This window comes from Plectropomus leopardus, chromosome 1 (genome assembly GCF_008729295.1).
Source record: "Plectropomus leopardus isolate mb chromosome 1, YSFRI_Pleo_2.0, whole genome shotgun sequence".
Taxonomy (NCBI): Eukaryota; Metazoa; Chordata; class Actinopteri; order Perciformes; family Serranidae; genus Plectropomus; species Plectropomus leopardus.
This window is the reverse complement of record NC_056463.1, coordinates 32,433,608-32,459,222: the sequence shown is the minus strand read 5'-3', so window position 1 is coordinate 32,459,222 and position 25,615 is coordinate 32,433,608. Positions and strand designations below refer to the sequence as shown.

Below are 25,615 nucleotides of genomic sequence, written 5' to 3'. Positions count from 1 at the left end.
GTGCAAAGGATTTATGGGCATCTATTGGCAGAAATGATATATAATATTTACAGTATAGCTATGTTTTTCTTTAGTGTATAGTTCCCTTAGAATGAGATGCTCATACTGTATATATAAATGGAGCAGGTCCTCCTCCACTGAGTTGTTTCTACAGCAGCCCAGAGCCAACCAATTCAACACTGACTCTAGTTTGGACCTTTTGCATTTTTCTTTTCTTTCTCTTTTTTTTTATTGTGTCAGCCACCATAGTTCTCCTTGGCACACGGAAGGAGTTTCAGTTCTGCAACCTCTCTGCTAGATGCCACTAAATCCCACACACCTTTAAAAGACAAGAAGACTTTTTATGATGGATACTTTGCCCATGATAGGGCTAGGGGTGGTCACCTGACCATTTCCTACTTCACAATCAATATAAGGATTTCTTTTGTACATTAAATGCAAATAAGGGGCATAAGAGTGCATAGAGAGCATCAAAATAGAGCTTGTTAATAATAATAATAATAATAATAATAATGATAATAATGATAATGATAATAAAAATAACAACAAATAACAAACAATAATAATAATAAATAATAATAATAATAATAATAATAATAATAATACAACAACAACAATAATAATAATAATAATAATAATAATAATAAGTGCCAGTGTGGGCTGCTGTAATGGATTTGCCTCTTGGCAAAGATGAGTGTAGACAGCAGATTGAAAACAGGAGATCCATATATTATATATACTGATAAATATTAGTAATGCTTGTTTGATAACTGGCTGTTGGCCTCCTGTCAGTTTGCAAAAAAAGAGGCCTCTGGGTAAAGGAAGTTGAGGGTCACTACTGCAGTTCAAAGGCAAAATGGTTTACAGCAATATTTTGACTTTTTGGGAAACGCTCTTACTTGCTAACCAGCTGCATGCTGTAGTCATATATTCACTGAATAGATACAGAAGTGGTATCGATCTTCTCATCTGTTTCTCGGCAAGAAGGTGAATTCGTGCATTTCTCAAAATGTCAAACCATTTTTGACATTTCCAGCTAATTAAAGCCAATGAAGTTAATTATCCTTAAGCTCATGAAAACTTAATGAATCTCCAGTGCATAACATGCATGAATGTTTGTGTTTGTTCAAAATATGTGTGTTGACAATGTGCTATTCACCCTAAAATGCTCAAACTGCTTTATGAAAGATTTCTATAGAGTCTCCAGGAATTGCCTAATGTACATGGACAACCTTAATCAATCAACAGATCAGCCGATTGATGTTATTCCCAAATGTAAGGCTCCAGTAGATCTGTGTTTATCAGATATCACCTCAGGTGGCTGGCTGACCAAAGTCAGGGCAGCTGCAGTCGTCTCCACAGTGAATGAATTAGAATAGATTCCAGCAGACAACAGAGTGGATATCTCAATGAAAAATCAATGCCGGGCTACACAACGACTCCATCTTAATGTTAACAGATCTCTTGTTTTCTTTGTCCTCCTATTTTTTCTTGCAATATTCTGTATATTTTCTCCCCCTAAATATGTATGTTTTTCATCTGTTTCCTGGTGGTTTTGCCTTTTATTTTTCTTGTCATTTATAAAGAGAAAAGTGGAAATGATGGGTTTACTTTAAAGGTTGTAACTGATACAATTTCTGTCTTTTAGTAAAGCCTTTAATACACATCACTGTTATACACAGATTTGGGGGCAGAACATTAAGAAAAAAACAGAATGATAGCATTATTTCCTACCATATTAGTCATCACATGTGCTTTAAAGTAATTTCAAAGAGGACTGCTTTATACCAGCACTGCTGCTAAGCACAGAAATGAGGAACAAAGAAAGAAAGAAAAATGGGTTTAAAATATTAATATCTTTTAATCTCTTAAAAGGTCTTCACCATCTTCTATGTTCATTTCCTGTGTAGACCATTATTTTGGGAGAAACTGCTTTAAAAAAAATGTATAAAAATCTGTTAACAAAAAAAACTGATGGTGTGTGTGCATGTGTGTGTGCATCTAACAAGCCATACAGAAAGATGTGATGTCATCCCTCAGACTGTGCCAGTTGGCGCGGTCAGATATCCTGTCCTGTAGTTCAGGAGCGTCGCCTGCCCTTGCATGTCTGTGGTTTCCTGTGATTCCTGGTGTGTAAACAACACATTCTTCGGCTGGGTTTAAAGACGTTTATCTGTAAACATTAGCTCGAAATTTCTGTGCTGAGGATTATTTAATCATGATTAATTTGTCTGCAGAGCTTGTTTAAAACACTTCTTTTCTCTTTCTAAACTGATGTTTCCGGGGACAAAATTGATTAACAATGATTTAACTCCACACTGATTGTCACTGGCAGACCTCTATCGCAGTCGCTTTGATTGATACTAATATCAGTGACATGTCTCACTGGCCTCCAGCGCTGGTCTCTATCTATCACTGCTCCAAGAAGGTCAGAGCACACTTTGATCCAAAATAGCTGATGCATGAACTGAGCGGCCTTTGGTTTGTAATATCTGTCAGAGGAAGCCTCGGGCTCATGGAGAGCACAAAGCTGTTGTTTTGTTTTATGCACAGCGGTTAATGTGGTTATTGTGTTGCTCCCTGACGTGTTAGTATGTGACGAAGCCCAGGCTATGCATGTACGGAGAAATAACAGCGTGCATGAATGTTCATGTTATCAGAATGTTCAGAATAATCAGAATGTTACACTGCTGGAGCTTTGTCAACAAATCTTTGGTACCAGCCCAGTGAACATAACAAATATAGCACATGCCATTTGGTGGAAGAGTTTATCACGGGAGTCTGTGCAGGGACTTCTAACCCTGTTCTAGTTTGATGTTATGTTTCTTTGATTTTCATAAATTCAGTTATTGTGAGCAAATGAAACTCCTAATATAGGTTACTTTAGGACACTAGAGTGGCATACTCTACTGAATGTTGCCATCTCTATCTCAAAGACATTTTTTGTAATAAGATTCTCATTATGAGCAGGGTTTATTTCCATGACTTTGCTCTATTCTTGGCCCCAACACTGTGTAATAAATGAAATCATCCCACTGCTTTGTTGACTGATGATGGTTAGCTGTTTTAGTTTAAAGGAATAGTTTGAGATTTTGGAAAAAAGTAAAATCACAGACCAGTACCTTTAAAGATTTTAATCATTTAATTATTTTTTTAAACTTAGAAAAAAAAAAGCCAGAAAACGGCAAGTTCCCATTTTACATTTTAGCTTTAAAGGTGGATTTAATTCCCTTTGAAGTCATGCTAGCTGATCCTCCTGTTTCCAGTCTTTATGTTAACCTAAGCTATTGTTTTCCTGGCTCTAGCATCAAAATGTAGCACACTCAGACATGGGAGTGGTATCAATATCCAGTCCAACTTTTGGCAAGAAAGCAAAGTTAATTTCCCAAAATGTCAAAAATATTCCTTTAAAGTCAAAGTTTCAGCTGTGCCAGATGAGATCCGCCACCATCAAAAAAGTGATTTCAAATTGTAATTTGACCCGCCTCTGCTTTCCTCTGCTTTGTTGTTGACCTTCATTGATCTGTCACATTTATTCCTCTTTTTCCAACTTTCTTTTTTTCCCCATGTCTCTCTCTGTCTGTCTGTTAGAGTAAAGATGCCGGCATCAGGACTCTGGTCATGTTGGATGAGCAAGGAGGTAAGTTGATAGGGAGAGATCACTAAACACTCTCTTAACATCTGTCTGCACTTTTTAATCTGCTCCACTACCAATTCTCTCTTGCTGCTATTTTATGCTGTATAACGGAGGAGCTGTCATCAGCAGCACGTCCAGTATAACGCTGCACAGACCCAGTCAAATTTACAACAAAGGGGAAAATGACTTTTATGGTTCTTTAATTACTAAAGCAGAACATCTATATATTTGTAAACTTCTGCAAAGTCTTTTAAAGCAGCCTCAGCTGCAGTCTGAGCTAATGGGGCTAAAATGATTATTCTGGATGTGACTGTTGAGCTGCAGCAGCCTTCTGCTTTGCCTCCCTATTACGACACTTATATGCTGACTTGTCAGGCAAATGCCTCCCTTGTGGCTTCACATCAGTGAGTTTAGGATATTTCTCTCATATGATATCAGTCTAATGTGATGGCCTGTATAAACATTCCCAAACTGCTTTGATATCAAGCCAAGCCGAACTGGTATACCCAATTTTACTACTAAATCTCATGGCACTTGACTCGGCAGCTGCACCTGAGTGGAACATAATGACACTATATCCTAACAGCAAATGAGCGCCCAACTCTAACAATGCATCATGTAACATCAGAGCTCTCTGTCCATAATGAATCCCTTAAATATGCAGTTCTGTTATGTCATGTAAACAAAGCACATAAATAGCTGCTGTGTGCTGGAGATCAGACCGGAGACGTAAGCACTTAAAGGATGGGTGAGTAGTCGACCTGCTGTCTTCCAACATTTGTACTTTTTAATCAGTGCAAAAAAGTGCAAAAAAACCAACAGCAAGTAGCCTAACTAGTTTTTAACTTCCTGGCAATCTCCCTTCAGCCAGCTGACACCTTATTTTGTTTTTTGTTTTTTTTTCAGTAAAGTACCAAAGTATCTGCGAATTCCTCATTTTAATTTGATGAATCAGCTGTTCCTTGTCCATTGCGGTGCCTCCAAAGCAAGTGACAAAAATACAAAGCAACAGGGCATCCAACAAAAGTTAAGCTTTTGTCGGCTTCAAATCCAAATTGTTGCTATACTTGTGCAGATTAACTCTGCTGTGTCTCTGCGTCACCCACAAAACACATGAACTTTTCAGTAAACAATAACATGCAACGCTCATCTTTCTCCCACCTCTGCAGAAATTTGATCTCCTTCATGTTGCTGTTGTTGGCAGTAAATTGCGCCCGGCCTGTCAGACACCAGTTGGCTTCTTCGGTCCGTTTATAAACAAACATCACATTCTTTTTAACACAGTCAGATTGCTTATTACTGATGCAATATGAGTTGGCTTCAGCATTGTGATGCCATCAGCACAGATTGCTGATACTTTGTACTTTGATACTTTGGATACGTTGTAATTTGTCAGAATGTGTCATCATCAACAGTTGCTGTTTTAGCTACATAAAATCAAACTGGTTTAAGCCAGACTGGACCAACAAAAGTAGACATAGCAGTTCATAAAGCACTCACACCAGGATCGTCAGTTTAACCTACACTGACCTTTACTACCAGTTTACCACAAAAATAGAAGAGGGCCATGCACGACAAAAATCTGAATTCATCAGTAAACAAAAATTTACTCTGTAAAACGTTCCCTTGCTTATCCTTTGTGCTACGATTTGCAGTTTTGCAGCCACAGATCAACCTCTAATAAGCATGCAAACTCTTATCTTTAACTACCTAGCTCTGTTTTTATTTTAACAATGGCTAGTTCAACTCCATGATAATGAATTATTCCATTAAGTCCAAATAACAAACTGACTACTAATTAAAAAGAACTTTATAGATGCCCATTGCTCTCTCTCTTTCATACTGGCAAACCTGCTAATGACTAAAGAAATAAGAAGCATGCTCAAAAATGAAAAAAAAAGTCTCTTTCCCACTTTTGCAATAGGCCTTACTCTGTAGCACAGTGGATATGTCCCTGAAAAAACAGACCAGTGCTAATTCAAAATGTATTCAACAACTTATATAACTGGCTCATTTACGTCAAACTAAATTAATTATAAAATCAAGCATTCTTGAAATATTTAACGGACTCTCAGGACTGCCACAACAGCAAAGCAAAAGGAGGGTCAGAGGGCTCATACAACACTGTAAGAATACTACAGTGTCTGCAGATGAACAGCAAACTACATGATATTAAATCAGACTTTTTTTGTAATGTTTTCTGCCTCACAGAATACATTAGTAACTGTTTGAAATCAGTGCAAAAAAAACAGTAACCTGACCCAGGTCCGCTGCTTCCATGCCCCACCATAAAATCCACTATTGGCTTGTGCTTCGCTCCATGCGTGAAAGAGCAGCCTAATTGGCCTGTCAAAGGAACAGATAGCCTGTTTCCTCTCCCTCTCTCTCTCTCTCTCTCTCTCTCTCTCTTAACTAATCCCTCTGCCCCTCTCTCTCTCTCTCTCCCTCTCTCCCCTCCTGTCTTCCTCCGTCCAGAGTCACGGCTGCGTCAGTGCACGGCTCACTGCTGTTAGCGCAGGACGGCAATCAATTCACAGATTTAAATTACCTCTGCCTCTCAGCAAATGTCCTCTTAACCTGATCCCCCATCTGTCTCTTTCTGTCTTTCTCTCCGTCTTTTCTCCATCTCATGCTCCCTCTCTTCTTTCTCCTCACTTTTCTCTCCTGACCTCTATACCTTTTTGGAGATAACTTTGATTACAATAATGATGAAGCTCTGTTTTTTTTTAATTTGTTCTATCTGTTCTTCTCCGTTTGCAAGGACAACTACACATGCCTGTACAGCTGGCAGCTCTGACATAATTGCCATTTTATTTGCATCAAGCATTTCCTCTTATATTGCTATGAAAGGCTTATAAGTAATAGCTTTCCACGCCTGTGGTAATTAATACTGTCTTGTTGAGCAGGGTGTAACTAATCCCTCTGCCCCTTTACACACAAACAGTCTCTCACACGCATTTTCGCATGCAGGTCATACATAGGAGGACATTTTTCATTTCCTATAGTGATGTATTACCTATGGCGGAGGTCTCACTGCAGCTAATGAGTCCCTCCCTGCTCTGCTGTTACATGCATGTTGACCTGAATTACGCCTCGGTCTGCGCTGATGGATTGCAGCTCTGCCTCAGTGAGTTCCCGCCAGGAGCATTTTAGCTCCGAGAGCAAACCATTGCTAGATTGTAGCTGCACGCATTTTTTAATTGCCTTAAACTGGCAACTGGAGATCACAGTTTTTACATAATTTATCACTTCATTAGTGACTCTCTGTTTTTTCTGTTACTCTTGGATCTGTGTTCCATACTTACTGTACAGCCAAAGGAAAAAAAACCCACCAGTTAAAGACACACATTAAAGGAAAAACTCTGGATATTTTCCAGGCACTGAGTTGCACACATCGCTTTTTATTTGCCTTCATCTTCATCTCATGAGACTGTGAGTGAAGTGAATGTAAGAGATGGAGCATATAGTGTAAGAGTTAGTCTCACAGAACATGGAGAGTCGGGTTGTTCTTTATTTAAACCTGCCAGGAGATGCAAAGGATGAAGTTTGAATCCAGAATAATACAAGTGTATTCACAGTAATTGCACAGAAATTTAGCACAATTTTGCCACTTTTTAAACTTTATTTTCCTGATGCTCTCTTTACTTGTTTTTTTAAACTTATGTTTCTAAAGTCTGAGCACCCCCAGAGATTAGCGGTTAGAAACAGAACTGTTGCCTAAAGCCAATAGATTTGCGAAATGAGAGGCTGGTTCCAGAAGTGTTTCTCCCCACTGTATTCCCATTTCACATCTTTATTCTACAGCCCATTCGCCAGAATAAATGTTGGCATTGCTCATGTCATCAAACCATGGATATTCAACATTTGTACGTTTCATATGTAGTGGATACATTGAGGCTTAATGCTTCAAGAACGCCAATCTGCAAGGGTTAGGAAGCAACATGTTTTGGCTTAAAATACCCAATTTTGTTGCCACAGCGACAATTAGAAATGCCCTGATGTCTTGTTAAAAAACACCTGTTTTTTGTTCATGTCAGAAAAGCAAAGTTTTGTTGTTGCGTTGATTACATATCCGTGGTTTGCAGAGACATACAGTGCAAACATTTTCTTTGGGTGATTGGGTTATATTTAAACAATATCCTCAAAGTTAATTCATGTAGAAGCAAAGGACTCTAATAATGTAACAATCCTTTAGGTTTATTTTGTGGCCACCAGTTTTAATTATTTCAACTTGTGTGGAATCATTTTTAGTCTATCATTTTGGCCCAGTGGATGGCTCAAAATACTACACTGTAAGGATCCTCAGCCACTGTTGCCATGGAGAAGAAGGTTGTCAGAGGCCCAAATAGAAAATATTCAAAAGCTTCATCGGTGAAGTTGAGAACAAAACACAGTGCTATATTGCAGAATTCAATTCAAATTGACCCAGAAGAGTTGATTTAAGCAGCAGTTTGTGTTTTTAGTCTCCTCAACACCATAATCTTTAGTTTTCTCCACATTTAGTGAAAGCAAGATCCTTCATTCCATAGATTTTTAACACTTATCTTCCTTTTACATTGTATACAAACTGAATATGAAGACAAATTTAAAGATGAAACATGATGTAGATCTGATAGGCCTTTTTCACAACAGACAATTTTTTATATTTTTTTTATTCTTTGCCCATATGGGCCAGCAACAATAACCATGATGGCAACATTTCAAAACGTTCAATTTCCACAACAGAAAACTCTTATTTTGTTGGATTCAGTGTTCTCTGTCAAGTTGCCTTGCATTTTGTAAAAATCTAGCAAATTCAAAAAACGCACAGATATAAATAATAAGCTGATTTTGTTTCAGGGTAATGATTTTGTGCCACACTAGACGGGTTTCCATTACAGATCTGCACAAAAATTAGGCAATATTATTAAAATGTTGATGAAACACAATGAGTGTGTTATACAACCTCTCGTGTGATGTTATGGGACTTCTCCTCTGGCGATAACATTCAAAGAAGCATGGCGATGGAAAACATTAGCAGGTTTATTTCTATTGCAGCTACCAAACAAGTCATTTTTTCCAATCGAAGACAACGCAGGCATGTTATGTGAGCGATAAAGGAAAGGCGAGCCCCTTATATGTGGGAGAGGCCTCGTATGAGGGATTTCTGGGAGGTGATAGTCCACCATTTCACAGAGGAATTGTGGACTCAGAACTTCCAGATGATCTGCTCAACTTTTGAGGAGTTATGTGATGCAATAACACCCATTGTAGCGCCTGCTGCATCGAGGGAGACAGTTCCTACTGACCAGTGCACTGCCATGGCATCGTGAGACCTATAAAAGTCACAAAAGCGTTTCCTTTGAAGTTTTGCGGAAAAAAAAAAATCCAAATCACCGGAAATACCACCTTATGTGACCGTAAAAATTTTTTTGCAATAAATGGTATGACTTACTGGAACATTTTAGCAAAAGAGAGCCATGATTAATGATATTAGTAACATCTGAACTTAGTACCATACAACAAATAACAATGTCTGCTGGGAAAAAAAGCTTGTTGTACTGATTCCTTGTTGATTTGAATGATCTTACTTTCTAATTGGTTAAACCTGTGACTGATTGAGACTATGGAGAGGAGAGGAGACGAGGCGCCTACACAATAATCCTCAGACGGAGGGCAGGAGGCAGGTTGTTAAGTCTGGCCCGGCTGCCCGAAGCTGAGGAGATAAACAATGCCTCTCTCTCACGTTCCTCCTCCACTCAATCCCTCACTTTGCCAGGGATTACTGCTGGAGGCCATTTAGTTGCCATCTACTGTCTACCTCTACCATACAGTTAGCTGAAAATGTATCTTAATCCTTTCAACTAATCCTCTCTCCCTAGCTTTTAAGATTTGTTTCTTTCTTTTTGAAAAGTTTGTTATATTTAGTGTAAACTGCTCTGGCTTCAGAGAGAGTAACATAAGGGAAAAAGAGGGGATGGGAATGGGACACAACAGGGATATTTGGAGTTGGCTCAAACTCTTATAAAATGGGATGATAGAAGTGATAGTTTAGCCATCGCAGGTCAGATGTTGCTGTAATGTTAGATTTTGGGAGTGGCAATCTGTACAGCTATCAGGGTTAAATAAATTATTTGACCCTTGACCCTGATAGCAGAGGGCTGTACAACTTAAACAAGGGTCCATGACATGATGATATATTTTAACTTTTGGAAAAAAAACAAGCAAACGTGGAGACTAAATTAATCTGCTTCACTTAAGTAATGCTAGAGGTGTGGACTTGAGGCACATGTCTTGGACTCGAGTCAGATTCGACTCACATTTGATGACTTAAGACTCGTCTTAACAGAATCAAAAGAAACAGCGACTCCTGTCGTCACTTGGACTTAAGGCCTTTTGATTTGAAAATATTTGATACCTTTCCCCAAGCACAGACAAGTTACACCACAAATTAATTCCTTTCCCCTCACTTGCTGAATCAAATGTAAACCTTTATTTAAGTCCCATTGAGATTGAGATCTCATTTTCAAGAAAGACCTGAGTACAGAATGAAAAAACAATAAAACAAACAATTAAAATGCACAATATCGGTAAATAAAAAAGTTAAAAAGAATCACAGTTAAAATCGGTCAGAATTTAAACTAGGTTTCTAAACAGACACATTGGAACCAGAGTATCAAGCTTCAGCTAACATAGCAGTTCACTCCATGTGAATGGTGCAGAGAATGTAAAAGCACTCTTTCCCAAATCAGTGTTAGTTCTAGGAACCTGCAGCAATAATAATTCCTGTGAACATGCGTTAAAAAACTTTAACCTTTTCCCCAGCAAGGTGACACGTAATTCCCCAGAGCCACTTTGAACAAATCCAACAACATTACTCAGCGCCAGATGGGAAAAAAAAGATACCAAAGATCATTTCATTTGTCTACAAAAACTAAGCAAAACTAAACAGCTGTCATCAAAAACCAAATGGCATTGTGCAAAACATGCAGGTTGAAAATTACTAAGTTACGACAACTTCCAACAAAGTTTTTTTTAACAGATGATTACAATTTTTTTAAAAAAAACACTGACTTTTTTTTGTAACTTTACTATATTATTAATTTTTAGGATTTGAAGATCAAAGTTTAGAACTTGGGCTTGTCAATCTTGACTCGGGAGTAGAGTGCAAAGATTTGAGACTTACTTGTCACTTGCCAAACAATAATTTGGTTGTCTGAGTAATGCATGCTGTAGTGTGAAGCCTCCTCCCTTTGGAAGGATCAGCACGGCTGTAAAAAATACAGAAACTGAAAACTTTACAACAGACCTCAGTTATGGCTCACTACCACTAATTTCTATAGATCTGAAGCCAGTGTTATATGACCATCTGCGTCCTCTCTACTCCAATGTTACAAATCCAACCTCTGCAGTTTTTCCTGGAAGACAAAGTGCCCCTTTCCACTGATGGAGATTACTGCTGTCCTGTCCTCTAACCATTAACCAGCCAGGGAGAAGATCTGACCTTGAATCAGAGCTTTTTATAGCTCTGTGCCCTATTGACCATCTGAGTAAGGAAGTGCTGGCGACTTCACTTGCCTGAATGGTGCTTTCCATTACACTCCATGATTTGTTCATTGATTTGTTGCTCGTTTATTCCATTGCTTTTAAGTACTTCGCCTATTACGGTCTCTTTCACTCTCTCTGTCGCCTGTCACTGCTCCCAGTAGTAGTGCAGTAGTATTCAGGCAGTCAAAGTGGCAGAATTAAAATCTCCACACACAGGTGCAGCTCTGGATGAAGCACACAGCTGCTGATGCAGGTATTGATACCACCACTCAGATGAAATACTCAATGTGTCACTTTGGAATGAAGTAGGATGCAGAAACCTTGACGATTCCAAGGAAATAAATTCACACGCGATGTTTTTTGTGTCAACAGCTACTCTCAATGCTTTGCCTTCTGCATCTAGCCAAACCGTTTTGCCTCTTGCACCGTAGTGTAGAGCGCCAGCCCCCAAAAACCAAACCAGTCAAATTTATTTCACTGCTCTCATGCCTTTGTCCTCACCAGAACAACTTGATCGTGTGGAGGAGGGCATGAACAAGGTGAACGCAGACCTGAAGGAGGCCGAGAAAGATTTAAAAGATATAGGACAATGCTGTGGTCTGATATGCCCATGTATTAAAAAGTAGGTACCGGCCAGGAGCCCTGAGCTCTTGCCTGTCCAGTGCTGGTGGTGGTGGTGATGTCTGATGTCTCTCTTGTCACAGTCAATGTCTTTTTTTGTCTCTTCTCCTTTGTTTGCCCTCTCTACTCCCCCTTCCTCCCTTCTGCCCACAACTTCTTCCTCCTCTCTTCTCTTCTCACGTGCATTCGTTCTTTTGCTGGGAAAAATGACAATGTGTTGGTAATCAGAACAACTGGAGCGCATCGAGGAGGGGATGGACCAAATCAATAAGGACATGAAGGATGCAGAAAAGAATTTGAACAATCTAGGACAGTTCTGTGGTCTATGTTCATGTCCCTGTAACAAGTAGGTGCTGCCTGTGTCGCCTGACTGCATGTGTTTCAGTGCCTGCCTTCCTGCCTCTATTTGTGCGCCTGCTTCTGGTGTACATGCATGAACGACACATACATCTGCACAACAGGTCCGATGCCATTTAATACGCCGTTGTCATCAAAAGCCCTTCATTCCACATTGGATGAGAGATTCTCTTCCAGCAGGTAGCAGTGTCAGCAGGGATCTGGGCCACAGAACCCCCACCCCCACCCCACCTAAAACCCAAGCCCCCACCCTAACCCTGCAGCATGATGCATCATGCTGTGTACAAAGACCAACCAAAGAATAACTCAAATAGTTGCCTTCTTTGCTAAATTACTCATTTGACTTTTATCAATTTTGTTGCCCTTTGGTGAACGGTTGATGTTTCACGTTTTCATGCAAATTAGCTGAAAACATGGAGCTCACCCAGAAGTTCATTAGTTATGAGTTTTATTTTCTTTGTTGAATATGCACAAAAACTGAAGTGTGAAAAGGCCATGTTATTGTTTTGTGGGGGTTAGTATGTGCCAACACTTAAGGTTTTATATCAATTAAACAAACAATAACATGGCAATTAGTGAGCTTTAGAGGTGCTGACAGGCAGATTCTTGTTGACCTTTGAACTGAGCCAGGCTCGCTGTTTCCAGCAAAGCTCATCCATTGACAAATGTCAGATTTCCTCTAAGGGTAATTTTTGGGGTCCCATTCAATTCAATTATTTATTTATTTATTCTTGATCTTACACTGACCAGAAATTTAAATACTTGTAATTTTTTTCTCCAATATTTCACAGGTTTAAAGACCTAAGACTTTTTATGCACTCAGGGGATATAGTTCAAATTTTGGTCACAAAGTTGTGAATATCCATGTCGGTCAGCATCTGCATGCCGCACCACTCAGGTGGATGGATTATCTTCCAAAATGAGAGGTGCTCACTAACAAGGAGTTTAACAAATTTCTGACCTAAATTCAAGAGAAATATATCTATTGAATGTATGAAAAAAAGTCTTAGCTCTTTAACTTAAACCTGTGGGAAAAATGGGAGCAAAAAACAGAAGTGTTTTACTGTTGTGGTTACATTACAAGTGAGCTTTAACAGAGGCTGTGGTGTTCTTTTTACTGTAGTTACAGATGTGAAAGTGATTTCATCACTCATGAACAGTCCACTACAGTAACTTTATAATCAAACACATAAAGTAAAAGTACTTGTTCAGGCAGTTAAAGTATACATGTTGTTCAAAACTTACCCTTTAACACACCACCTTTGGCATATGACCCATTACAATTTGGATGCCTCAGTGGGCCCCTGCCTCTTTCCCCTCAGGACTATTCAACATAATAAAACATCAGTAAGGTCATCTAGACATTTGGGGCTACCGTTTTGATATTTAAGCTCTTAAACCTTATTTTGACTTTGAAAGCTTGATATGATATGAAGGTGGATTTCAAATGCTTGTTCTGCCAAACTCCTGTTTGATCTGATCTCTGGCTGTCAGTGGCCAAATGATGCCGGAGCATACTATACTACACTGGGACAAATACATGTACTGTATACAGTTGTCTATCTCAGAGCTATAGAAAACTCAAGTGGCTGACACTTGTGGAGGGTTTGCAGCAAGATGTTTCTCAGATTTTCTTCTTGTAATGAATTAAGTGATGCCTTAATGATTTACCAAATGCAGCACTGCTTATCTAAAGTCAGGATTAATGTACAATCAAGTGCTCTTTTTTTTCCTTTATGAGGAAAAGGTTGAACAAAACTAAAAAAAACTTGAGTTTTTTGTTAGATCTGATCCTAGAATTGTAAATTTTTAGTATTTGTTTTTCTTTGCCTTCACTGAGATTAAAATAGATATTTTAACAGATGATTCTTTTTCTCCAAAACAGGGCTGAACAGGATCTTGACAGTAGCACATGTGACTTATCTGCCTTATTTGCGTCACGGCTGTCATTTTGTAGCAGTTGGTGTTTAAAATAGTCACCATCTGATTATGGCTTGAACTTTATGTGTTCTGTATGAAGGAATATGAAGAGTGTGCTGCCTCTAGTCGGTCCATTTTGGTCCTCCATATGTGATTGTTTTTGCTTCAGATCTTGTCTATTCTATAGCTCTTTGGTCCTCCCTGTCAACAGCCATTTGTTATGTCACCCTGTGGTTATGTCATGTGTTTCATTGATTTGGCGGGGTCAAATAGCATCAGAAAATAATTCTTGCTTGTTGTTATAAATTGGAGCACCTGTATGGGTAGGTTTTACCACCTCACAATAACAATGACGCATGCAGTAAAATTGTCTTTCATTGAAAATTGAACATTTCATTTCAACAGCCTCAAAACAGCTTTGTTCATTGTGTTGTCCTCAGTGGTAATCTCCACTCATCAGATACTCCAAGCATAATAAAACAAACGCTAAGAATTAGATTTGCTTATTTGACTGTATACAGTGTATCATCCTACAGCTTTATCCATCCAGATGAAATGAAGGGCTCATCACAACTACTTAGTTTTGCATGCAAAATGATCACCATTCACTCACTGTTTTTGTTTTTTTTTTCCACAACGGATCTAACTGTTGGGCTTTCTTTTAATAGATACAGCATGTGTCTGATCCTGTTCCTCTCTACATGTTTCCCATGTCAAACATTGTGTTTTATGTTTCCTCCCGGCATGTCCTCTCGATCTGCATGTGTGTTTGTGTCTCCTCCGTCTGGAGTCTTGTCATTATGTTCTGTGTTTGTGCTCTTGTGCTTGTGGGAGATGGTTTTCTGAGTTTTTGAAAGACCTTGATTACTTTCTAACACAAGCATAATGTGAGCTTATCGTGCTCAGATTTAATTGATCTGCTCAGTAGATCAATTATTCACAGACTGCACGTCTGTAAGTTTATCATACCTGGCTGGCATGTTGCTTTCAGTAGACTGATCAATTGGCATGGCACCGTATTATGTAATGCATTCCAAACATATATATTTATGTATATGTTTTAATGGTGAATTGCAAGAAAACACGCACTTACATAGACATTACACACACACATACAGTTACATATACTGACCAGCGTACACTCACCCACAGCATGTCTTGGTCACATTCACAAACAAGTGCACACACATATATATACATGCACAAGCACACAATCCAAACGTTACACTGGCCCTGACTGAAATGTGTGTGTGGTAGGATTAAGGGTGGGGGCCAGGCCTGGGGAGCGAACCAGGATGGAGTGGTGAACAGCCAGCCAGGGGCTCGAGTCATGGATGAACGTGAACAGATGGCCATCAGTGGGGGCTTCATCCGCAGGTAAAAAGAGTGTGTGTGTGTGTGTGTGTGTGTGTGTGTGTGTGTGTGTGTGTGTGTATATATATATATATATATATATATATATATATATATATATATATATATATATATATATATATATATATATATATATATATATATATATATATATATATATATATATATATATATATATATATATATATAGTTGGCATGCTTGTTTCCATAGGTTTTGTTTAAGAGATTGTGTATGGCCGTGTGTTTTTGTGAGTTTGTGCATGTGTGATACAGTTTAAACTATAATTCTATGAAAGTACATATTTATTTGGAATAGGTTCCTCATTTGACTTTTCAAGCAATATTTAATCCTCATTATGGACAGGTGGTAGTAACCTGTATGATTTTAATGCTCTCTTAATTTACTGTCATGTTTAGAGGCTTTCAGATTGAAGGATTGTGCAGAAAAATGTGGGCACTTTCTGCTCAGTCTGCAACAATAACCCACAGATTCTGTATATACATGCAGATATCTGTTTATAGATATCCATTCATATTCAGAAAAAAGAAATGGAGCGACAAATTTGGAGTCAAGCGTTATTCCAATGGTTTCCAGCCCTTTTTCACTTGTGAAATCTTGAAATAAGTGCATTTCTGCTTGTGACCTTCCATCACTAATGTTAAAAGTCTATGAGGTGAGAGTTTCATTTAAAATGTTGTCATTTGAATAAATGTATGAAACCTGAGCAGGTGTAACTATCCATAAAAATTCAATAATTTGAGGTAAGTCAGACAAAAATGAGTTCAAATTGTGTAGCAGAGCTTCGTTGTAATTATCTTGTGACCCTTAGATCTATCGTGTAACCCACTGGAGGGGTCCCAACCCTCTGAGACTCACTGAGTAATAACATATGACTCAAGCTTCATAGATCCTAGATCAGAGTTTCTTCCTTCTGCAGAGGTTTATCAATTTCTTGAGAAAGAGGAGTCTCACAGCCATGTGGTCAGATAATACATTGTGACCAGTCACCAGCAGGCCTGATTATTTTTTCTCGAAATGTACCAATATTTGAGTTCCAAGAACAATGTGATTTATATGTTTATTTAAAAGTTATGTACTTGTAGTGTGCTGAACTGTACTGTTCCATTCTGTTCTGTGAGACTTGTGCTCTAGCACAATGTAATAGATCCCAGCAGTAGCTACCGCATAATCATTGGTCATTAACCAGTCCTACTTCCTTTTCCTGTGTGTCACAGGGTAACAGATGACGCCCGGGAGAATGAGATGGATGAGAACCTGGAGCAGGTGGGCGGGATCATTGGCAATCTGCGTCACATGGCCCTGGACATGGGCCAGGAGATCGACACCCAGAACCGGCAGATCGATAGGATCATGGAGAAGGTACTGTACAATGAGCACTGCCATGGAGAATGTCAGATTTGAATTGGTGGCAAAGGGGACATTTTTAATAGAGAACTGTATGACTTTGATGTAATTGCCATTTTACCATTCTAAATTTACACCCATTTTTAGAAACAAGTTAGTTTCAGTTGTTACCAGGCAACAACCTCTCCTAGTTGATACGGTGGCAAAGTAACAATTGATCCAAAGTAAACAAAGCTAGTGCCAAAAGAGTTTACATTTGGAAGTGTGATGCTCCAAAATCTTGGTATTGTGGAACTAAAATGTTACTGAGCTGCTTATGGAACAACAACGTGTGGATCGAGTCAAACTCTTGTCATATTAATGAAACAAGATAATCAAGAGGTAGCACGGGGCACTAGAATTTCAAGACTACTTTGTGAAATAAACATTTTTAGAATTTACAGAATGTGGTTAGATGTAGATATTTGAAGTCAGATACTGTGAGTTTAACAATGTAATGTCAGCAGAACTGTGGTTAAAGTAAGTAAATGACAGGCAGCAAGTGGTAGCTAATCTATAGAGTATTTAGCTGATATTTAGTATGGATTACATGCCTAGCATGAGGCTATGTAACAGCGGATGCAGCCGTGCTGATTTTGAGCAGCTTTAGCCCACTTGACACAGTAATGCAGCAAATCTGATTCACATGCCAGTACACAAAATCTGGTTGAAAATGTGAGTGTTAAACATCCCAGTCGTGCACTTTTTCATACATCTTCATTAAAATATTATTCCGGTTTATTTCAGGCACATTTTAAATGAATGTGGCAGTTGTGACTCTTTGAGTCTCCACTTCTGGCAAATTGCTCTATGAGTTAATGGAAAAATTACTCTGAGGTGTTGCATTCTTTTTATTTTGGGATATTTTGTGCAGATGAATATGCAGGGTAATTAGGTCAGCTGGCAAGTTGACCCCGACATAGGTCCCAATGCAGTTCCCTCATGGCAGTTTGATGCAACTAAATGATGCTACCTTTGTGCAGACCTAGAGACAAAGTGTTTGCAAAGATTCTTGTGACAGTCATGTTTATTTGGAAAGCTGTAGGAGGCTCCCACATCTTGCCTTGTTGTTGACTCCTCCTTTGTGGCAAGTGCAAAGTCAGCCCCACCCATAGATTAACAATAGCCAAATTTATGGAAAATTCACTAAATAAATATAAATTTTTCTTTCAAGTAACTCATTCTACCCTTTACTGACTCCCAGCTGAACTGTCCGTGTGTCTCTTTCAGGCTGATTCCAACAAGACCAGGATTGATGAGGCCAACCAGCGTGCTACAAAGATGTTGGGCAGTGGCTAAACTGCAGCGAAAAAGTGCTTTCATCCCCGTTCAACCCCAAACACCCTAAAAATAAAAACACCAACCAAACCCAGCCCCAACACCAACGCCCGGCGCTCTCTTCCTATGCTCGACAGCAGGCGCTGCAAAATCATGCTTTTATTGTGATACTTGTAGAGGTTTGCACACATGCACATATCATACATTCCTCTGCCCCCTCTCAACGATGCCCATCACTTCCCTTTCATCCTGCCCCTAACCCCTCTTGTCAGTGTTGTTCTGTGTTGTTGCTCTTTTGATTTTGTTAAGGAACATTAGTTCAGTTACACATCGTCCACCTCAAACTATCTCCACATTGTACATAGTGCTTCTTAAATGGCTTCATGGACGTAGATCACTTGTTCTGTTTTCTTCATCATTCTTTTTTTTAAGTCTGTGTGTAATATAAACTGTATGTACACCTTGTTCCAAAATGTTCCTCCCCCCCATGTCAGTATTCTGGTGTTGTCCATGTAAGGCACACTGTGTATTCATCGGTCAAGATGTTGTGATGCTACGTGATAAAGCCACAGTGATTTGCAGTGAATATAGTGAACATACAGCCCTCACAGCTTGCAACGAAGGCCACTGTTTGAATGAAGTCATTTAATGTTAAACCGCTCAAATCTTAATAACATCGTAGACCAAGGATACTCAGTTAAGTATTTGACATTTGGATGAAAACATGGCTTTTCGTTCCTGACTGTTGGTGCACCAGTATTTTACCAACTCTATTCATGGAGCAGTATTAACGCAATTTGATGCCATTGATTGTATATTATATCTTTTCCTCAGGGAGCTAAATCTGACCATTCAAAAGCAAGGGTTGAATATTTAATTGATAATTGTAATTCATAAAAACTGTATCAAAAGGCTCTACATATGCGAATATTAGCATTTGGTTGTGGTTTGAACAGAATTTGTTGATGGGACTCTTGTGTAACAGGCAGAATAATATTGGGCATTAACCATTATAGTTAGCAGTTCAACAGCATTGTAAGGCAAAGTTAAAGGGGGGGGGTCACAACCCAGGCCGGACTGCTTTACCCCGATTCAACCCTAGCGACCCTAATATCGAGTAGTGCATTAAGTGTGTTATGCATGTCCATCCGCTGCTAGAAGACACTGAATAATTCATTTATTCAGACAAAAATATCTTAACATGGCAACTGCATGCTACATATGTAGGCCACACAGAAGAGAGGTCCATATTTATCTGCAATAGTGCCACTCTTTTTGTTTCATGTCTCCTTACCTTTCCAGACTGTGACCATCACTGTAAAATACAACCTTGGAAAATGCCAATAAAACCATCATAACTGTAGAACAAAAATGATCTTCCTTTCTATTTTCATGACTTCCAGTACTGGTTTGTGCTAATTTCATGTTCCGAGTCAAGTGGAAGAAGGACAAGCATGGATAAAAGTCTCCTTCAAATACTGGTCATCCACACCAAAAAAGGAGAAAATCAGGAAGAGAAAACCACTGAACGCTGTGTTTATGCTAAAGGGTTTAGCAAACAACATGGGATAACTTGTATAAAAGGAATACTTCACTTCTCAAATCATCATTTGTATATCAGCTACTCACCTGTGTCATGTTGAATATGTGATGAAAACGTGAACGTGAACGTTGAATGAAAACAACAGCAAAACTATATCGAAAAAATCTGTTGACAAACTCTCTCACAACTTGCAAAGTATAATTCAAGCCTCATTGATCCAGTTGTGATGTCCTGATGTTACTTATTCATCAAACATGCTCTGTTTTTGGAATCTTTGTTCACTGAAGGCATGCAAGAAAAACATTCCCTTCATAAATTTAACAAAACATGGGGTGAGCAATTAATATACAAATGGTAATTTGAGGTGAAGTATTACATTAAGGTGAGGCAGAAACAAGGAGACTACAATGACAATTGAAGACTTCTCACTTCATAATATCTTTAGGTTGATCACAGTGGAGATAGTTTTAGTTTTGTTGTTTTTATATAAAATGATGAAGCCTACATAAAGACTGGCCATGATGACTATAGATGAAACGAGTCTGGAGACAGATGTCTTTCAGTATGAAACAAATGAAACCTTTAGCCATATGAATGGGGGTTTAACTTTAAGACATAAGCATGTGGATCAGGTAAAGGAAGGATATCATATAGATCCACTGTAAACAGGAGGCAGTGCCTTCTTTAATTATGTAAATACAGTATTATTAGACAAATAAATTGTGATAACGCAAAAATTCTTAAGTTTTACAGTGCACACAATCACATCTCAAATATCAAACTCTTTCTGTGTCATCTTGTGTTGAGTTTTCTGTTTTCAGGGAGATAGATATATCTGTGGTGTCATCACAGTCATTTAGACAGGTGACAGTTGTGAGGGGATTTCGATATTCACCCTCCACAGAGTCACATGACCTGGCTTTTAAAATATGCAATATAAACACGTTTATTTAAAGCACTGTAGTGTGTAGCATGGACGGAAGCAAATAAAAGACAGACACGGAAGAGACAGAGTGAAAGAGACAGGGATGGACAGAGAAGGAAAGATGTGCAGCAGCACATTACACTAATGGACATCCACTGTGGTGCCCTGGGCTTAGGGTGGATTAGAGTTTACCACGTCACTAAGAACCCTGACACACTCTCTCTCTGTCACACACACAAACTTGAATCAACAGCAGATACACAACAGGGTAATCCACTATACCTTGGCTACATCCATTACATGGACCGCTGTGAATTGCTTTTGATGTGGTTGCATACACACAACATAAAATAAAATGGATCAATGTTATCATCCATGTTATCAACATAAAACAAAACCCTTCATATATGATAATTTATGATTCATTAATACAACGCGAGTCTGTCCTAAAATGAAAAGATTGTGTTTTGTATCTAAATCTGTACATTCTTTAGCTCCTCGCATGCACTTTTTTATAAAAGTTATTTTCTTCTGGACCAAATGATATTTTTTTTGTCTTTGTTGCAGTGAGCAGCTCAAAGGAGTACTTTTAAACCAACAGCTCCCTCTGCTGGTTTTGTGTACCTATGTAATGCATTTTCTTGTTTTAGCTGGGTAGGGCTGTAAAGGGGCACCCCACCAATTTCACATATGTCATTCAGTTTTCTCCTAATGAAGAGAGTTAAAAAGCTTTTGTGGACCTGATATAATATTAGTAATTTCAGTTTCTGCTTGAGACCCTAAAATCTTGTAACAGGCAGCCTGTGTAACAAACTGTTAGTGTTGAGTTTGAAAAATGTGTCTGTCAATCAAGCAGAGAGGGTCTGATGAAAGATGCTATGAAGTTGCATTGTGGTTAGTGTAGGATCCAGCCATGGATGTATCATTGAATGGGCTTAGTGGGCACAGGTCCAGGGGCCCAAAGTGTAAGGGGGGGACCCATTGGTCCTTAACTGCAAAATGCAACTCAAATTAGGACACTCAAAAATGACCACAAAGAGATGTAAAAGAACTGCAAAGTGACATAAAATAACTACAAAAAGGGGCAAAACAACCAGAGACACAACAATGACCAAAAAATACACTACATTCCCCAAAGAGACACAAAATGACTTCAAAGAGATGGCAAACCACAAAAAGATGCATCCCACACCCCTTTTCATTAAGCTTTGTGGCAATATGATGTACATTTTTATTTGCTGAGCTCTAATAAATAATCATATATGTCTTAAATTTGTCCTGAAGCAATGTCAGAGCTGAAAAAATAAAGGTCATGTGTAAATTGCACTGTACGCCTGAGTCCGCTTAAATGCCATAAAGTGTCAAAACCAAAACACGTAGCCTAATCTGAGGTCACGGTGTGAACCAATCAGCAGCCTGGACGTAATGCCTTCGGCTATCTCCGTAAAGTCACGTGACCCCCTTCGCCCACATCGTGTTTGTCCGTCCAGAGTCTCCCTCTTTAGCATAGCAAAGTGGACGGTTAGCACCACTGCGGTACCATGTTCCGAGCCGTGTTCAGACTGTCAGCCACAGGGGCCCGGAGTCTGGCTCGGTCCCGACCCTGCTACTCAGGTACGACGGTCCGCGTTACATCTTCAGTCAAAACCAACAGCCTCTGTTGTAAAAATGACTGCAATAAGCTTCCCCGGCTAGCTACTTAGCTTAGCTACTGCTGTGTGTGTATGTCAAAGCTAACTACAGGTGACATTGAAGTATTTTTTTATGGGTAGCTGTCCTTGTAGTCTTTAACAAGATATTTTATTGTATTTCCACCTCCCATATTTAATTTAAATAAAGAGCCGCCAAATGGATTTCAATATAAAAAGTCACGACCTTGTGATGACCCTCCTTAGTTAATTCGCGAGAGTCAGTGGCCGCACTGTTTACGCAGCTGATAACAACACATAATGACTAACTCACACCATAGGCTTATTATGTATATAGCTATAAATTTAATGATAGAGTCATACACAATTGACGATGGAAGTCTTGAATCTATGAGTTTGTGGCCCGTTTTTGATGCTAATATTCTCCTATGACATCCGTTAGTTTACAGTAGATGAGTATCCCTTCAGACATTGTACAGGCAAGGTGCAATCCACTGTCGTTGGCTAAAAGAAATGATTTGTATGTAATTCGATTATGATTTGGTCATGGCTTAGGTTTAATTTGTATTATCAGTGTGATGTGATTGAGGAGATGCAATAGAAATGAACTTGATTATGCTGTACGGAAGTAAAAAAACGTGGAAAATCATGTCAGTCCCTATCTGTGTGTTGAGATATACAGTATTGTTTTTGTGAGACATAGAATATTGTCTTTAAAAATTTGATACTGAAGGTATTTATATTTTTTGTTGGTTTAATTTTCAGATTTCAAGTTGTTTAATTGGAATTGTATTACGGAGGTCATGTGACAAATCACCATTGTTTAAAATAACCCTGTTTAAAGCAATGTAGCTACAATGTTTTTTTTTCTTCCATTTTTGTGAAATCGGATTTTAACTGAGTTCTTAAAAGGTGCTTAAATTGTAATACATTTTTTGAGGAGAAAAGAACAGTGTTCACTTGGTAAGTTTAAAAATGTTATGTTTGAATAGTGGCCTGTAATATTGTCTTTCCCACTTTCAAATGCTGTTATCACATAAGAAGTTTGGTAGGCAGTGTTATTCCTAAAACAAGTAACACTCCATCATGTTCCATGCCATTTTGTCTCTGTTAAAATCTGCCTGTCTGTGACAGTCATATGAAAACATAAATGTAAATAACAAGACTTAAAAGTTTTGTGAAAATATTGGATTTTTTGGTTGACCAGCTTGTTTCTTTCTTTCTATGTGAGGTTATCGCTGTCACATGTTGAAAATTATGTCTAGGTTCATGACATTTTTGACAGATATGGAAAACAGTCAAATATTAAAGGTTGTCACAAAGTGCCTGGCCACATGCATAATTTGGTTTATTTGCTCAATAAAATTTGTACTATTTATATTCAAAATTTGGTCAGTTCCAGACATGCAAACTTCTTACAATGCTGCTTGTGTTTGGCTTCTTAAAAAATTAAAAACAGGTTTTGTAGAGAGGCTATTATTTGTCACTATATTATATGTTTTTGTAAGTCCTCGGAACTCGAATCTTTACTAGTATTAAAAAAATCTCGATGTCTGTTTTCCAGCTCCATTGGCCTCCAGATGTTACTCCCATGGCAAGGTGGAGACAGACGAGGAGTTTGATGCCCGCTGGGTCACCTACTTTAGCAAGCCCGATATTGATGCCTGGGAACTGAGGAAAGGTAACTTTGTGCTTTTCATATTTTGATGATGCGTCATTGTATCGTTGTTCTTGTTTGGTTATTGTTATAGTTTTTGTGTGGGTCAGTATCAGACCCAAGAAAATTTGGCTTATTAGTTATTTGGTTAATATAATTTCACGTGTTGTTCAGCAGTGGTGTTTCTGGGTTTGATTAATTGTCCATGGAATATAACCTCACCCTCTGTTATTGTTTGCATTTACTCTTATTGTTATTGCTGAGTCTTTGAACTAATAGGGCTTTTTTATTTTTTGTTTTATGTATTCTAATCTAAAGGCATGAACACCCTCATTGGGTATGACCTGGTACCTGAGGCCAAGATCCTTGATTCGGCACTCAGGGCTTGCCGGAGACTGAATGACATGGCCAGTGCCATCCGCATCCTTGAGGCAGTTAAGGTGAGTGACCATCCCCTCATAAGTTCACTTTGGGTCTAACATAATTTTTTTGTAGAACTTTGTTTCAGTGGGGAAGTGGGAGTCCTGACAGATGCACGGCTTTAATAAGAATCATCCGGAGACACATCAAATATGTCCACACTAGAAATTCATATTATCACTTTACTTGAAAAAAGGACCCAATAGTCTCCTCACAAAATTAAAGTCAGTGTGATATTACTGTAGGGTAGAAATTACACAATAATACCCCTTGTTTAAAATATTTATATAGTGGTAATAAAAAAAAAATCATATACATACATACAATAGAACACCCCAATAGCAATTTAATCACTAGATCATGTTGTTTGAAATTTCTTGCTAGTTTGCTGGTATTGCCTCTGACAAATGGCTCTTCTTTTGTTGTTTTTGTGTTTTGCAGGACAAAGCAGGACCCCATAAAGACATCTATCCCTACCTGATCCAAGAGCTCAAGCCCACCCTGTCAGAACTTGGTATCTCAACACCAGAAGAGCTGGGCATTGACAAGTTATAGACTGTCAAGGTGAGACTGCACTATACTATCCTACTACATGCTAACTGGGGAAGTCAGTGTGGCTTTAGAGAGGGAACTGCTTTATGCATTATTACTGATCCTGTCCAGCGCTGCCTCAAACCCTATATGTGTCTGCTGGTCTACTCTATGAATGTACAGTAGATCATGAATTATATTACATATTACTTGCATGAAGTTGAAAATGTCTTCTGTTCCTTCAGGTCATTTGATATAAAGAGAAGAGCTCTCCTGATTCTCTCCTGTCAAATATGTCTATATTGTTGATTAAATCCATGCTGTCCTGTTGTGTACAAAATGGTGGACCTAATAAAGAAAACCAATAACTGAAGAGTGTGTGTTATGTTTTCTTTTTTTTTTTTGTAAATTGATGCTTATTTTTTTAAATAAATTTATCAGAGTTGGGGGTGGCAGTGGTGGGACTTTATTTTTAATGATCCTACCTGGTGCTAAAAATACTTTTTTTTGGCTCTCCCTGAGTGATTGGGGGAAAACGCATGACCCCCGCCACCATAACTAACCATGTTTAACAGTTTCTGGCTGTGATAAAGATTTTTATTTAAAAAAATGTTAAAAAGTCTTTCAAACCCACTTGCATGTTTTGGGGTAATGAGGATATTCAAAAATAAATACAAACACATCATTTGAAGTGAAATGTCCCTCCTCTAAGTCTATTTTTTTTAATCAACCAAAAAATAAACAAACAAACAAAAAACCCAACCAAAACAT

The 25,615-nt window shown here is 38.5% G+C and overlaps 2 protein-coding genes across 2 annotated transcripts in view; both read left to right on the top strand.

Moving 5' to 3' along the window:
* The window catches only part of LOC121941128 (synaptosomal-associated protein 25-A-like), a 49,640-nt gene extending 30,149 nt beyond the window's left edge, over window positions 1–19,491 (top strand). The window contains exons 4-8 of the mRNA XM_042483855.1: window positions 3,592–3,640; window positions 12,014–12,131; window positions 15,320–15,439; window positions 16,673–16,817; window positions 18,072–19,491. Coding sequence (XP_042339789.1) covers window positions 3,592–3,640; window positions 12,014–12,131; window positions 15,320–15,439; window positions 16,673–16,817; window positions 18,072–18,140 — 501 coding nt within the window. The 3' untranslated portion in view covers window positions 18,141–19,491. The remainder of the gene's footprint in view (window positions 1–3,591; window positions 3,641–12,013; window positions 12,132–15,319; window positions 15,440–16,672; window positions 16,818–18,071) is intronic.
* A 2,570-nt stretch (window positions 19,492–22,061) lies between these two features.
* Window positions 22,062–25,217, top strand: LOC121944560 (cytochrome c oxidase subunit 5A, mitochondrial-like). Its single transcript, XM_042488394.1, has 5 exons — window positions 22,062–22,201; window positions 23,801–23,917; window positions 24,212–24,333; window positions 24,755–24,877; window positions 25,090–25,217. Exons 1-4 carry the CDS (start codon window positions 22,129–22,131, stop codon window positions 24,866–24,868), a joined length of 426 nt encoding a protein of 141 aa, XP_042344328.1. The 5' UTR covers window positions 22,062–22,128; the 3' UTR covers window positions 24,869–24,877; window positions 25,090–25,217.
* The last annotated feature ends 398 nt before the right edge of the window (window positions 25,218–25,615 follow it).